General features: G+C 40.0%; 1 protein-coding gene across 1 annotated transcript in view; it reads right to left on the bottom strand.

The window, feature by feature from the left end:
• Positions 1–16,152, bottom strand: part of LOC106868561 (general transcription and DNA repair factor IIH helicase subunit XPD) — a 45,475-nt gene that overhangs the window by 4,031 nt on the left and 25,292 nt on the right. Inside the window, exons 12-22 of the mRNA XM_089343198.1 lie at positions 15,642–15,665; positions 13,974–14,142; positions 12,357–12,475; positions 11,208–11,347; positions 7,138–7,239; positions 5,532–5,595; positions 4,736–4,827; positions 3,582–3,611; positions 2,895–2,987; positions 2,410–2,482; positions 1,063–1,133 (exon numbers count right to left, since the gene is read on the bottom strand). Of these exons, the coding sequence (XP_089199324.1) occupies positions 1,063–1,133; positions 2,410–2,482; positions 2,895–2,987; positions 3,582–3,611; positions 4,736–4,827; positions 5,532–5,595; positions 7,138–7,239; positions 11,208–11,347; positions 12,357–12,475; positions 13,974–14,142; positions 15,642–15,665 (977 nt within the window). The remainder of the gene's footprint in view (positions 1–1,062; positions 1,134–2,409; positions 2,483–2,894; positions 2,988–3,581; positions 3,612–4,735; positions 4,828–5,531; positions 5,596–7,137; positions 7,240–11,207; positions 11,348–12,356; positions 12,476–13,973; positions 14,143–15,641; positions 15,666–16,152) is intronic.

Genomic DNA, 16,152 nt, shown 5'->3' with positions numbered 1-16,152 from the left:
TTATCGTGTGTGTGTGTGTGTGTGTAAATATATATATTTGTATTGGCACATGGCTTTGAAATTTTGATGATGTGATTGTTTATTTGTAGAATGACATTGTAGGGTAGGTGTGAGAAGTCTGATCTGGCATGTTTGAACATAAAACAAGTAGAAAATTTTACTGGATACGGCCGGTTTAAATGCTAAAGAGTTAATGGTAAAAATCACACACACACACATTTCAAACAAAAACACACATATGTACACAGACATACACACACACACATATTTATACAAATACAAACATGATAGAAGCCAGGGATTGGCAGAGGGTCAAGCGAAATGGCTTGCGGCATCTGTGTTCAGCTCATGTTTGGACATCAATGTCTGTGACAATACCAGTGCCAGGCTGTAGCAGTCCAAGTTGGCAGCCGTTCTCTTCGATAAACATCAGTGGTATAAAGGAGAGGAGCTGACTTGCATGTAGAATCCTGTGGTTGGGAAGCAAACTTCATACCATACAGCCATGTCTGTATCTAATAGAGTTGAGTAAGGAGCACATGGGTTCAATTCTGCTGTGTGGCACCTTGTGTGAGTGTCTTCTACTATAGCCTTGGGCCAACCAAATCATTGTGAGTGGATTTGGTTTACGGAAACTGGAAGAAGCCCGTCGTGTGTGTGTGTGTGTTTGTTTGTCCCCCCCCCCCCCCCTAGCACCACTTCTTGACAACCGATAGAATAAGTATCTGGGGTTGATTCATTCGACTAAGAATGTATCAGGGCAGTGCTCCAGCATGACCACAGTGTAATGACCGAAACATGTAATAAAAAAAAAAAAGGGTCACTTGATCAGAAGACCTGATCAGGACATGATCTGTTACTTATTGATGTCATACAGGAGAGAGAAGACTGGTCAAATGGATTATGTGTCATACACCATATGTTCACATTCTGAGTTCAAACCCTACTGAAGTTCAACTTTAATTTTTATCCTTCCAGAGTTGATAAAATGTGGTACCAAGTTTGTTAATTTTTCTACCTGAGATTAGAGATTTGAATGGAAGTAAAGAGGAGGATACATACCTTTAAGATTCTGCTCTGAGTGTAGACATAAGGAACACCAAACATAATCACAGCTCTCCCGAAATGGTGTTCTGGGGGGAAAAAAAAAAAAGTCATGGAGTGAGAAGATGAAAATGTCAACCTAATGAATTATAAATGGGAGGAGTTTTGTAGCTCCTCCTCTTCTGCAAGAAACCCATCCTACTTTGACCCTGCTCTCTCATAGTTTATTCCTCTACTCCTCGCGTCTTAGTACAAAGTTGCTCCCCTCAGGGTTTTGTAGTCCTGCAAGCTCCATGGTAACTTCACTAGAGCTGGTGACATGAAAAAGAAGCAGCTAGTCCACGCTGTAAAGTGGCTGGTGTTAGGGAGGGCATCCAACCATAGAAACCATGCTAAAGCAGACAGTCTTCTAGCTCACCAGCATCTGTCAAAGCGTCCAATCCATGACAGCATGGAATTCAACTCAGTTTCTCCCTCCTCTTCCTCCATGAGGTCAACTGAGGAAGCCTGTCTATGATTGCTCTCTTCTCTTGGCTTGGCTTCACTGACAGGGGTTAGTAAGGCTGTTGTCCATGTCATCTGCATGCTCGTTTGTGGCTGATAAAACCGATGTGGGATCGACCCATCCAATTGCAATGATGACAGAGGTATGATTGTTCAGGGTCTGATGATGTAACTGCATTATTTTTTCGCCAAGAGAGGCACTGCAAGAGACATGAAAGAAGGAAACAACATCGCTGATGGTATGGCACCAAGCAGCATTGGTCAGCTGTTAGAGTGGACCACTCATGATAATGTCACAAATGCTAAGGGACTGCTTCGGGCAGTCCTTGTAAAGCTTCTTTGGTGCCCCCCTGTTGTGGTGAGCTCACTGTACATGATAAGTAGGCCTGTTAAAATCCTGTTAACATGTCCTGTAGTCGTGTTTCAAATAAAATGGCTTCCAGGTTGGTGACTTTCACTCGCTAGACCTGCTAGTAAAAACAGCTGAATCTCCCTCAAATCTCATACTACTGACCTAATATAAGAAGGAGAGACTGGACAGTGTAATTCCAAGACATGCTAGGAGAGGATGGTCACAGCTGGAATGCTTTTGATTGCAAGTTTTCTCAATTATAACCCACATGGACTGTTATATGAGCAAAAGAGGAAACCTCTAACCGGTCCTTTGACATGCTAGAAATAGCAGTCAAATCTCCCTCTAATCACTGTTTAGTGTCTCAATAAAAAAAGGAGATGGTCACTTTGATGAAGTCTTCTTGAGGAAGGCTGACCTATGGCTAAACAACAGCAACAGAACCCTTTATATCAGGACAAGCTCAATATTGGCAACAAATTAAGGAACCATTCAATAATATAACTTACCAAAATCAATTCCCTCCGAAACTTTGCCTCTGGCTACAGAAAGTAAGACAGCACCCCGTCCATTTTCACAGGCCTGTGCAAGAAAGGAAAAGAAAAGACAGTAGAATAATATTAATAATCTCTTTCTGGTTGTGTGCTGCAGAAATTTGCTTCCCAACCACAAGGTTTCAGGTTCAATCCCACTGTATGGCACTTTGGTCAAGTGTCTTCTACTATAAAAGCCTCAAGCTGACAAAAGCATTGTGAGTGGATTTGGTAGACGGAAACTGAAAGAAGCCTGTTGTGTGTGTGTGTATGTGCATCCATTGCATATGTATGCTTGTGTGTGTGTGTGTGTGTGTATCCATTGCATATGTACGCTTGTGTGTGTGTGTGTGTGTGTGTGTGTGTCCATTGCATATGTATGCTTGTGTGTGTGTGTGTGTGTGTGTGTGTGTGTGTATCCATTGCATATGTATGCTTGTGTTTGTGTGTGTGCGTCTCACCTTCTGGTAATTAAACAAAGCCAGGCTGGTCTCGGCTGCATCCTGAGTTTCAATGAATAAAAGTTTGTTCTTTTGTAAACTGTCAATAATTCCCTGTAATAATAATAATAAATTCTGGTTTTATTGGCCACAAGGGCTAATATAAATTAAAAACATGTAAGGACAAAGACAGGATGAAGGTTACAAAGGGTTTTGTCCAAAAAGAAAAACGTTCGTGTAAACAGTGAGGAAAAACAGAGAAAGATATGACAAATAAAACCCCCAATAGGGGGAGGCGCTTCGGAAGGTTACACGTGGAAAAAACCCATAAAAGCCACGGGAGCCTGGTCAGAAAATAAGAAAGGGGTATAGAGCCCTTTCTCCTCTTACATTACCTTTTTCTACAGGTGTATCCTCAGAATTGGTCCGTTCATACTGGCCATTCTTCCAACAGTCACCCATCTTTCAACAAATTTGCCATCAGACAGCACTTCCCTCTCTACTCTCATCTTCCTTTTCAAGTGGAACTTGATTTATTTGCCACAAGGGCAAAAGATGAGAGAGATTTAGCTGATTACTCTAACGACTTAAGTAATTGCAGAGAGACTTTGTCATCAAACCAAGGCACTAATATATTGATAATCATTATGACAAAACAAACACACACACAAAGATTGATTGTAAAGTAATAAATAGAACCAAACTTACCGTTTCATACCATGAAGCAACAATCGTTTCCTGAAAGAACAAAAGAAACATTAGTTATAAGAAGGACGTTTAGGATTTGTGAGAAGTAACTTTAATACAAATATGTGGTTTCAGGTTCAATACCAGCTACGGAAGCTGGTTATCATGGCTGCGTGGTAAGGAGTTTGCTTTCCAACCTCATGGTTCCGGGTTCACTCCCAAAGCGTGGCCCCCTTTTTAATAATCCTGCTGGCAATTTGCAATATCAGTGACTGAAAAGCTTCTCTTATTTTACATATTGTTTGCAATGAGCGGATGCCGGCAACTGAGGAAATACATGTATGCTGAAATGACGTGATGGGTCTGCTAAAGATACAAAGATTGCCATCTTTATAAACTACTTAAATATCAGTGAAAGAAGCAGTGTTAATATGTACACTTACATAAACACCATATTTGACGACATATAAAGTGCACTTTTCCCTCCAAAAATGTCTCAAAAAATTGCGCTGGGTCTCATATATGAAGTCAGGCCTCCTTTAAGCTTTAATGCACCAAAATTTCCCTTTTTTTGTTTTTCAATATGCACATCTTTTATGCAGTACACCAAAACTATTTTTTCCATAAGAAATTCAAGAGAAGGAACAGCAGATTCGAGCAGGGATGTGCCCTGAGTGAACGGTCGACGGTAATTGATGCTCTCTCCAGCTTGTTGCCGGCTTGCGTGTTTGTTACTCAGATAGCATTCGTCGCCCGAGACCTATGTTTAAAAACTTGGGAAAATTGCTCGTAAATCAGTTTGGAGATAAAGTTCATATAAGAGAGGTAACTCTCTAAAGGGACACAACTCCCTGGTTGAAATTAGCCATTTGATAACTGGACACTAATGATATAAATACATACGCACGCGCACCTTTTAGCTTTTGTTTCAGACCAATGGCTTGGTGAAGCTGACCGCTGGTGTAAATCTCGGTGGCAGTAGCAACTCCTGAGACATAACCTTCGAGGATTTCAGTCGACCGCATCAACTCCAGATCTTATCCTTTTTTTACAGCCTGGTACTTATCCTATCGGTTATCTTTGTTGAACCACTAAGTCATAGGGATGTAAACAAACTAACACCAGTTGTCAGGTGGTGATAAAAGACAAACAGAGACACCCACGCACATACTTACCATGTAAGAATAACTGGTAAAAAAACCCACAATTCCGTCAGGGACAATCCGGCAGAGATCCACCAAAAGATTCCCGTAATTCCGTATGACAGCTGAATAAATAAAGAGATGAGTTAAGACAAGTCATAAGACAAACATCATAATTAATATCATAAGTGTGAAATATAATGAAGAATGTATGACAAAGCGACGTCATAAATTGAAGGATGAGAAATATTTAAGAAGTTATAGGCGTGGAGGTGTAGTAAGAAGTTTGCTCCCCAACCACATGGTTCCAGGTTCAGTCCCATGGCGTGTCACCTTGGGCAACTGTCTTCTACTAAAACCTCGAGTAGACCAAAGCCTTGTGAGTGGATTTGGTAAATGAAAACTTAAAGTAGCCCGTCGTATATATATATATATATATGTGTGTGTGTGTGTGTGTGTGTGTATGTTTATGTGTGTCTTAGTGTCTGTGTTTGTCCCCAAGCATTGCTTGACAACCAGTGTTGGTGTCTTTGCATCCTTGTAACTTAGCAGTTCGGCAAAAGAGGCAGGTAGAATAAGTACTAGGCTTTTGAAAAAAAAAAAAACATAATTCCTATTATTCGTTTGACTAAGACCCTTCAAGGTGGTGCCCCAGCATGGCCGCAGTCAAATGACTGAAACAAGCAAAAGGGATGTCACAAGGAAGGTTGTGGTTAGGGAGACGTCGAGTTATCCCAGAAAATAAAGAAAGTCAGCAGATCAGAAATCCTGAAACTCGGGGTCAATGACAAAAAGGAAACTGAATGGAAGCAGAAGGGAAGGAATATACCAATGTCTTCTCTTGTTTCAAACTTGGAACTCATGGCTACCTGGTCGTTTCCTTTGCTCACCACCTAAAATTGAAAGGGTGTGGATATATATATCTATATTTCTTTATTGCCCACAGGGGGCTAAACATAGAGGGGGCAAACGAGGACAGACAAACGGTTTAAGTCAATTGCATCGACCCCAGTGAGTAACTGGTACTTATTTAATCGACCCCGAAAGGATGAAAGGCAAAGTCGACCTTGGTGGAATTTGAACGGCAGACGAAATACCGTTAAGCATTTCGCCCGGCGTGTTAATGTTTCTTATTTCTTTACTGCCCACAAGGGGCTAAACATAGAGGGGACAAACAAGGACAGACAAAGGGATTAAGTTGATTACATCAACCCCAGTACATAACTGGTACTTTATTTAGCTACCCTCAAAGGATGAAAGGCAAAGTCGAGCTTGGTGGAATTTGAACTCAGAATGTAACAGCAGACAAAATACTGTTAAGCATTTCATCTGGTGTGCTAACGTTTCTGCCAGCTCACCGCCTTCATATATATGTATATATATCATCATCATCAGCGTCTAACGTTCACCTTTCATGCTGGCATGGGTGGGACGGTTTGACAGGAGCCGGCCAGGCAGAAGCCTGCACTAGATTTCTGTAATTGTTTTGGCAGGATTTTTAAGCTGGATGCCCTTCCTAACACCAATCACCCAGCAGTGTGGACTAAGTGCTTTTTACGTGACACAAGCAGAGGTGAGGTCTGGTTTGGCAAGGTTTTTACAGCTAGGTGACCTTCCAAACACTAACCACTTCACTAAGTGGCACTAACACAGGCAGGGTCACCAAGTAACTTGCAAGACAAAAATCTTTTGAGAGGGGAGGGGAGAGGACATTGGAGGAGGTGATCTTGTGTCAGATGATGAAAGGTAAGACAAAAAGACAGAAATAGGTGTCTTGTAGAGAAGGTACAAGGTTACTCACAGCTGGAGAGTAATATTTCACTTAAGCATAGTAATACTAATAACTCGATGTTAGAACTCAATATACGTATGCTTTAGGGAAAAACGTTGTGTAGAGAGTGGTAATAAGAAATTGGGATGACAAACAAATAGACAATTATGTTATAAACTTCATTGGCTCACAGTCGTTTCTGCAATGCATTCATAGCTGAGTGCCTGAATATCACCTTATAGCCTCACCAGAGCTACAAAGATGAAGTAGAAAAGAAGCAACTGTAAGCTAATGAGGTTTATAACATAATTGTTTATTCCTTTGTCACACAAATTTATTATCTATCTAGACAGAGAGACAGATGTATATGATGATGATGCTGATTATGATAACTTTTGTTGATGAAATAATACAACTAAAATAATAAACAAAGCAGAAACAAAAGGTGATTTAAGAGACAGGGGAGGGATTAACAGGTGCTCTGTGGTGTGAACAATAACATGATCATCCAGCATATCACAGATACAAGGTTCAAAACCTGCCAAAAGGCCTGTTTCATTTCATTTCATTTTTTTTTCTGAGTCTGTCTGGTGTTTATAAAGTTTGATATCACAAAAAAGGACCCTAGTTTGATGAAATAGAAAGAAGATACTGGAACACTTACAATTGGAAGAATACAGGGCCTTGCTAACGTCATAGAGAATGTTGCCATTATAACTGGATGGAAGTCCAAGATTCTGGGGTACATCTCAAGAGGGGACAACGTCTGATTAATGAAAATAAACACATGGAAAAAAATATATATATTTCTAAAATGTCATTTTCAAGTTTTATTTAAACAAAATAATATTTGTGAAGTAAAATGGTTCTCCATAGGTGCAAGCATGGCTGTGTGGTAAGAAGCTAGCTTCTCAACCACATAGTTCTGGGTTCAGTCCCACTGCATGGCACCTTGGGCAAGTGTCTTCTACTATAGCTTCAGGCTGACCAAAGCCTTGTGAGTGGATTTGGTAGATGGAAACTGAAAGAAGCCTGTCATGTGTATATATATGTGTGTGTGTATTTTGTGTTCATGTTTGTTCCTCACCACTGCTTCACAACTAGTGTTGGTATGTTTACATCCCCATAACTTAGAAGTTTGGCAAAAGAGATTGATAGAATAGGTGCCAGGCTTAAAAAAAAAAAAGTACTGTGGCTGATTCATTTGACTAAAAAATTCTTCAAGGTGTTGCCCCAGCATGGCTACAGTCTAATGAGTGAAACAAGTGAAAGATAAAAGATTGGTTTTGATTTGGCCACATAGGGGTACCATCCTCATGGGTACTTATTGTCAATAATATTGACTCAGGATTATTATAGTTGAGAATTTCTTTTATTGACCGCAGAAGGATGAAAAAGCAAAGTGGATCCAGGTAGGATTTGAACACAGAATATAAAGGGATGAAACCAAATACAAGGTTATTTGTCTACCGCTCTATCAATTCTGTTAAACACACACACTGACGTATAGAATGCCACATGTATATGCATGTATACTCTCAGACACACACATATACAGACACATACAAACGACTGACAGACAGACAGGTTGACAGAGATAGATCAACAGACAGAACGATGGACAGATCAATAGATCGACAGACAGTTAGACCAACAGATAGCTCGACAAACAGTTCAACAGACTAATAAATATACAAGCTGACAGACAGAAGGACAGATAGATATGGCAGTAGTTGATCTTCATCATTTGACAATGAGGATTCCATAGTTTGATCAACTCAGTTACATGGTAACTGAATTAACACGTAAGTGGCTGAATATTCCACAGACATGTCAAGTACCTTTTAAAGTAAATCTCAGAAAAAAAATCAGCGTGACATAGTGTGTAGGGATAAAGTACTTTTTGGTTTACAGGTATAGTACACCTGATGGTCATTAATATAATTCCCATGAGCCCAGTTTCAGCCATGAGGTTTGGGCTACCATGAGACAACATTAAACATGACATCAGCCTCAGGTTTCAAAAATCTACAAATGCTTGAGGTCCCATAACATCTTAAGATCTTTCATAGTAACCCCACATAACATTATCAAAACTACACTACAAAGAAAAAAATAAATAAATTTCTCTTCAGGGTCAGAAAAATATTTCAACCCTTTTTCAAAATGGCAAACAGTTTTTTTTTGTGGAGTTCTGAGGACCCAGAGTAAGTAAAATAGTGGTCGCAGTAGTTGTGATCTTCTGGTCACTCACAGCACTGTTGTCCTCCGTGGATGCGGCTCTTTAAGAAATGGCTTCATCAGAGGATCCACAAAACGAAGGAGAAGGTGAGTCACGAAAAGATTCATAAAGAAGACAGCCATCATCAAAAATCCAGATATCGTTGAGTCGCCTTCATTCAAGGGACATAACTCAACCATTCAAAATAACAAGAACTGGGAGAAATGCCACCAAGAATTTTGTCCAATGTGTTAACGATTCTGTCAGCTTGCTACCCTATATTAATAATAATAATCCTTTCTACTATAGGTGCAAGGCCTGAAATCTTGGGGGTGACATTGAAACATTGAAAGGATGAAAGGCTAGCGTTGGATGGTTTATCAAGCCCTGAAAGGATGAAAGACAAAGTTGATCTCAGCAGAATTTGAACTCAGAACGTAGCAGCAGACGAAATACCGCTAAGCATTTCACCTGGCATGTTAACGATTCTGCCAGCTCGACACCTTAATAATAATAATAATGATAATGATAACAAGAGCACTCAGAGAATGCAAACTTCCGTCAAGGCAACACCAGCATCCTCTCAACGATTAGCCAGAGATGATTTTTAAAATGAGAATATCTGAAATAAACTCGACTTCTTTCACAAAGGAGAATACTAAAAATGAACCTGAACGTTCTCAAAAATCAAGTAAAAAAAAAAAACAGAAAAATAATCCAGAATTCTTTTCCAGTACCTGATCGATCCCATAATGTAATCAGTTTGTGCCAGTCATGTGGCCAAACATCCCTGAAAGTTTCATCCAGATCCATCCAGAGGTTCTTGAGATATCTTGTCCATGGACAAACAAACAAACAAACATGACTGAAAATAATACCTCTGCCTTCGCTAAGGCAGAGGTATGTGTAGGAAGAGGGTCGAAAGTGTGACTCACGTTGTTAGTGATTGTGAGAGTCTTGCACAGAAAGAGTACAAAGTAGCCCAAAACCTCCACTAGCTACTATGCTGTAAGTATGGATATGAGGTTGCGGGTGCTTGGTAGCAACATACACCAGAAAAGGTAATGGACAAAAAGGGTAAGGCAAAAATCCTCTGGGTCTTTGACTTCCAGACAGAGAAGGTGTTAGAGCACCAAAGGCCGGATATAGTAACCTTTAGGAAGTACTATCAAGAGTGCCTAATAATCGACATCGCAGTGCCAGGAGATCAACATATCATCATGAAAGAAAGAGAAAAAGTTGATAAATATGGAGACCTGAGAAGTGAGATTGCTAAAATGTGGTTGCTACGAGAGTCAAACATAAAGGCTATCCCTATTGTCATCAGAGTATTGGGTTCAATACCAGCCAAGCTGAAAAAACTTTAGAAATACCCTACAATCTAGGTGTTTTGCAAAAGATGGCATTACTTGGAACTGCACACATATTGTGTAAAATACTGTCTATCTGAGGTCCTTGTGACTTGACAAACAGTACAAACCCCAGGTAGACATAATATCTTCACTCAACAACCTCATGATATTGTATACTGTGCGACGTCTATGATAATAATAATAATAATAATAATAACAATAAAAGTACCAAAACCTAGCCCTTGAATTACAGAGACAATGGAAAGGGTGGGTAAAATGTATCCCAGTAGTTATAAGTGCCTTTGGGAACTATCTCTAAAGATCTGAACAGATGGATAGAGGAAATAAGCATAAAACCCAGTTTGGTACAGCTGCAGAAAACAGTGTTATTAGGGACAGCTAGGATACTTAGGAGGGTTTTTGGCATCTAAGGTTACTTGCTGTAAGCCAATAGGAGGATTCTTGGCATCTAAGGCTACTTGTTGTAGCCTTAGATGACTACCAACAACCAACAACCAACAGTTCTTCATATCTCTATCCTCTGCAGAAGCTGTACCTGGAAACATCCAGAATACAGAACATTTCTTGGCCTTTATGAAGGATTCTTTTCTTTTCCAACAGTCTAATCAGTTGAGTGTATATGAGAAATAATAATTTCAAATTTTAGCAGAAGGCCAGCAAGTTCGGGGGAAGGGTCAGTCAATAACATCGACCCCAGTATGCAACTGGTACTTAATTTACTGACACCGAAAGAATGAAAGGCAAAGTCGACCTCAGCGGAATTTGAACTCAGAATGTAAGGATGGATGAAAAACTGTTAAGTATTTCAGCTGGCGTGCTTACAATTCTTTTCTACACTAGGCACAAGGCCTGAAACTTTTGGGGAGGGGGCCAGTCGATTAGATTGACCCCCATATGCAACTAGTACTTAATTTAACGACTCCGAAAGGATGAAAGGCAAAGCTGACCTCAGCAGAATTTGAACTCAGAACGTAGCAGCAGACAAAATACCGCTAAGCATTTTACCTGGCGTGCTAACGTTTCTGCCAGCTAGCCACCTTTACCATGATGGGATGTGAAACCATAACATAAAGTAATAACCATAAGGCATTTTTTTTTTGGGACAAATACTAAAATTAGTGGAAAGTATATTCTACTCACCCCTGATGTGATAACAACTGTCTGGAATCTGTCAAAGACTGGTTTAATAGCGATAGAGGCATCCATACAGTTGAAGTGCATCACTGGGTTAGTGTATGTCGAGGTCCTGTCATCAAATGGTTCAATGATTATTATGAAACCTGAGAAGAAATACAATATTATACAGAGACGGATAGCATGGAGTATGGTACGGACTGGTAGATATATATATATGTATATATATATATATATATATATATATATAGTGAGATCCCAGTGGTAGCATGGAGAGGTATTTAATATATGTATGTAATATATATATGTAATATCTGTATATGTAGTATGTGCATGTAATATATGATAGTACAAGTAGAAAGATATATTTTTGTCAACGCGTAACTGACAGAACAGCATATATAGGATGACACATTTTTCTGCTCTGTAAGGATTTTATCCTGTATATGCTGTTCTCTATCAGTCCTTATGTGTGGAAAGAATATATCTTTCTACTTGTACTACAATACATTTCAGCGCTTCAAAAACAAACATAAGTTTGTTTACATATGACGTAATATATGATATTTGTATATGCAATATATGTATATGTAGTATGTGCACGTAATATATGATATTAAGCATAGAAGTGGCTGTGTGGTAAGTAGCTTGCTTACAAACCACATGGTTCTGGGTTCAGTCCCACTGCGTGGCACCTTGGGCAAGTGTCTTCTACTATAGCCTCGGGCCGACCAAAGCCTTGTGAGTGGATATGGTAGATGGAAACTGAAAGAAGCCAGACGTATATATATATATATATATATATATATATATATACATACATACATATATATGTGTATGTGTGTGTATATGTTTGTCCCCCCAACATCGCTTGACAACCGATGCTGATGTGTTTACGTCCCCGTAACTTAGCAGTTCAGCAAAAGTGACCGATAGAGTAAGTACTAGGCTTACAATGACTAAGTCTTGGGGTCGATTTTCTCAACTAAAGGCGGTGCTCCAGCATGGCCACAGTCAAATGATTGAAACAAGTAAAAGAGAGTATAAAATATGTATATGTAGTTTGTGCATGTGATATATGATATTTGTTTTTGTATGTGTGATATTATAGTAGAAAGGATGATATGATTGATAACACTGCTAGTGATGACTTACCTTTAGCATAAGTACTGACCAGAGTGGCAAAGTTAGATATGAGGTTCAGACTGGAGAAGTCATCAATGTCGGTCAGTTCTAGAGTTCTCATCAAAGACTGAAGACGTTCACTGCAGAATCTGGAAAGGTAAAGAAACCAGAGAGAGTTGAGAGAGGGTTTGCAAGGTTTAAAAATATCTAGTCTAACCAGGGGCACGTTGATGGCTGCTGGACAAATCAGGCATTGTTTGCAGTAGTTAGAACTGTAACTTAATTACACTGTGTCACACGATTTTGTGATTGGGTAGCAATTGTTATTTTCTACTTGGTTACTCCTAGAAAGTGGAGGCGCAATGGCCCAGTGGTTAGGGCAGCGGACTCGCAGTTGTAGGATCGCGGTTTCGATTCCCAGACTGGGCGTTGTGAGTGTTTATTGAGCAAAAACACCTAAAGCTCTACGAGGCTCTGGCAGGGGATGGTGGTGAACCCTGCTGTACTCTTTCACCACAACTTTCTCCCTGTGTCATGCTGAATCTCCCCGAGAACTACGTTAAGGGTACACGTGTCTGTGGAGTGCTCAGCCACTTGCAGGCTGTTCCGCTGATTGGATCAACTGGAACCCTCGTCGTCGTAACTGACAGAGTGCCAACCACTCCTAGAAAGTATGAAAAATGGCTAATATTTCCTTCAAATTTTGCTTCAATTACATTTATTTAAACCCTAAACTAACCCTCTCAGCACATGGCTATCTAGCTCCCCAACTACTCCTGCTCATCATCAGAGATGGATATATTGTCAGCCACCAAGGGACATGCTCAAGTGGTTAAGGTCAAACAACTGACAAGCAAATCTGTGGTATTGAGCAGAATATTTGCTATAACGATATTTCTGCTTTAGCAACTCAGCACTGAATCTTTGAAATGTAATGGAAAATAGGTCAGGTTCAAAACATTGATGTCCAGGTGACAAAAGCAAAGTTTGAACGGAATGGAAATCATTTGCTTTGAGTTCTAGACAAAAGCAAATTGGAAATAACACTTAATGACCAAAGACCAAAAGAAATATAATCAGTCTCACTACATAACTGCTTCTAATTAATTTGTTAATTGAAATTGTAATTGAAGCATATTCAATGACTGGCACCTGTGCCAGTGGAGCACTAACAGCACCGTCTGAGCATGATCATTGCCAGAGCAGCTGTCTGGCTTCCATGCCAGTGGCACGTAAATAGCACCATTTGAGCGTGATCGTTACCAGCGTTGCCTTACTGGCACTTGTGTTGGTGGCACGTTAGAAAACATTTGAGCGAGGTCGTTGCCAGTGCCACTGGACTGGCTCCTGTGCAGGTGGCACATAAAAAACACCATTTTGAGCATGGCCGTTGCCAGTACCGCCTGACTGGCCCTCGTGCCAGTGGCACGTAAAAGCACCCACTACACTCTCGGAGTGGTTGGCGTTAGGAAGGGCATCCAGCTGTAGAAACTCTGCCAGATCAGATTGGAACCTGGAGTAGCCATCTGGCTCATCAGTCCCCAGTCAAATCGTCCAACCCATGCTAGCATGGAAAGCGGACGTTAAACGATGATGATGATGATTCCCTATATTATGTTAACACTACCTAAATTATTTCCAACATACCTGAGAGGTTTCCTTTCAATACAAACTTTCTGAGAACAATCTTTGAGGAAGGAAGGTGGACTCTCGGAAACGACATGCTGGATACGAAGTCTGGTTTTCAAGAATTCCACAAAACGCTTCATAAAAGCCAAGAAATGTTCTGCATTCCGAATGTTTCCAGGCACAGCTTCTGCAGAGGATAGAGATATGAAGACCTGTTGGTTGTTGGTAGTCGTAATAATGGTGTTGAGGAGGTGGGAAAGCATTGAGAGAAATAAAAGAAGTTCTGAGAGGAACAGATTGGAAGGGGAGGAACAAATATTGTGGAAGTAGTAGGAATAGTAGTGGTGGTGGTGCTGGCGGTGGTGGTAGTAGTAGTAGTAGTGGTGGTGGTGGTAGTAACAGTAGTAGGAGTAATGGTAGTGGTGATAGTAGTAGTAGTAGTAGTAGTAGTAGTAGTAGTAGTAGTAGTAGTAGTAGTAAGTGGTGGTAGTGGTAGGAGTAGTGGTGGTGGTAGTAACAGTAGTAGTAGTAGTAGTAGTAGTAGGAGTAGCAGTGGTGGTGGTGGTTGTAAGATGGACTGATATTATATATAAGCACAGGCGTAGCTGTGTGGTAAGAAGTTTGCTTCCCAACCACAGGGTTCTGCGTTCAATCCCACTGCATGGTACCTTGGGCAAGTGTCTTCTACTATAGCCTCGGGCTGACCAAAGACCTGTGAATGGATTTGACAGATGAAAACTGAAAGAAGCCAGTTATGTATATATACATACATATGTGTACACACATACATACATAAGTGTGTGTGTGTGTGTGTGTGTGTGTCTGTTTGTCCTCCATTACCACCGCTTGATAACTGGTGTTGATGTTTACGTCCCCATAACTTAGTAATTCAGCAAACAGGAATGACAGAATAAGTATTAGGCTTAAAAAAGAAAAAAAGAAGTAGAGGGGTTGAGTCATTCAACTAAAAAGTCAAGGTGGTGCCCCAGTATGGCCGCAGTCTAATGACTGAAACAAGTAAAAGATGAAAGACACACACACAAAATAATGGAACTGCCATGGTTACTGCTTGATCTGCAAGAAATAGCAACCAAACTTCCCTGAAATCACATCTACCAGCTTGAAGAAAAAGGAGGAAAATGGAAGGACACATCGGATGTGGTTAGTTGTACTATGCTGGTGGATGGTCATGGCTGGAATGCTTTTGAACAGGTTTGCTCAATCAGAATTAGTCTAAAAGTAAACAACAACAACACCAGTACTACTTTTGTTGGCACTCCGTCGCTTACGATGACGCGGGTTCCAGTTGATCCGATCAACGGAACAGCCTGCTCGTGAAACTAACGTGCAAGTGGCTGAGCACTCCACAGACACGTGTATCCTTAATGTAGTTCTCGGGGATATTCAGCGTGACACAGTGTGACAAGGCTGACCCTTTGAACCAGTACTACTCAACATAAGTCAAAACACATTTCTACACACACACAAAAATCACAGAAGTAAAAAAAAACATTTTCTGCTTCTATGTCTTTCTCTCTCTCTTTGTCTCCCTCACACATGCACTGTCTCCCTTTCATACATGCAATGTCATACACTCTCTCTCTCTCTCTCTCTCATACTCTTTCTAATACCATTCTTGTAATTTCGTCTGCACTACCAAGAGGTACCAATACACATTGATGTTACCTTCAAGAATTTCGGTAGGAACCACTGCAAAGAAAGAGCGAACAAATGGTTAGTTACAAGAAATAATAAAAGTCAAAATCAGAAAGCTAGGGTTAAGCTGGATTAGAGTTAAAAATAAAATGTTAATCTTAATTAAAATTGTTCCGGTCATTAATATAATTATATTTTAAGTAGATTATCAAAATATCATTTAAAATTAACAAAAAAAATTTTCTTTTCTTTTAACCCATTACCATTTAAACCAGTGGTTCTCAGTCAGGGTTCACATAATATTTGGGGATCCCCAATAGTATTTTAAGGGCCCCTAAAAAAATTTACCTTTAGATGTATGTATTGGTTATGTATTACAAGAAACAGCTAAGCTTCTTTCTCTAACATTTTACAGAGTTCAACCTACAGAAGTTAATGTGTTCGTTTATCGTTTAACGTTCGCTTTCCATGCTAGCATGGAAAATAAAATAGGAATTTGAAAGAAGTTTATATAAAACTAGTTTTTAAATACTGAATGGCT

This window comes from Octopus bimaculoides, chromosome 27 (assembly GCF_046866305.1).
Source record: "Octopus bimaculoides isolate indiv1 chromosome 27, ASM4686630v1, whole genome shotgun sequence".
NCBI lineage: Eukaryota > Metazoa > Mollusca > Cephalopoda > Octopoda > Octopodidae > Octopus > Octopus bimaculoides.
Note: the sequence above shows the minus strand (reverse complement) of the source record. Positions and strands in the feature narration are given on the sequence as shown.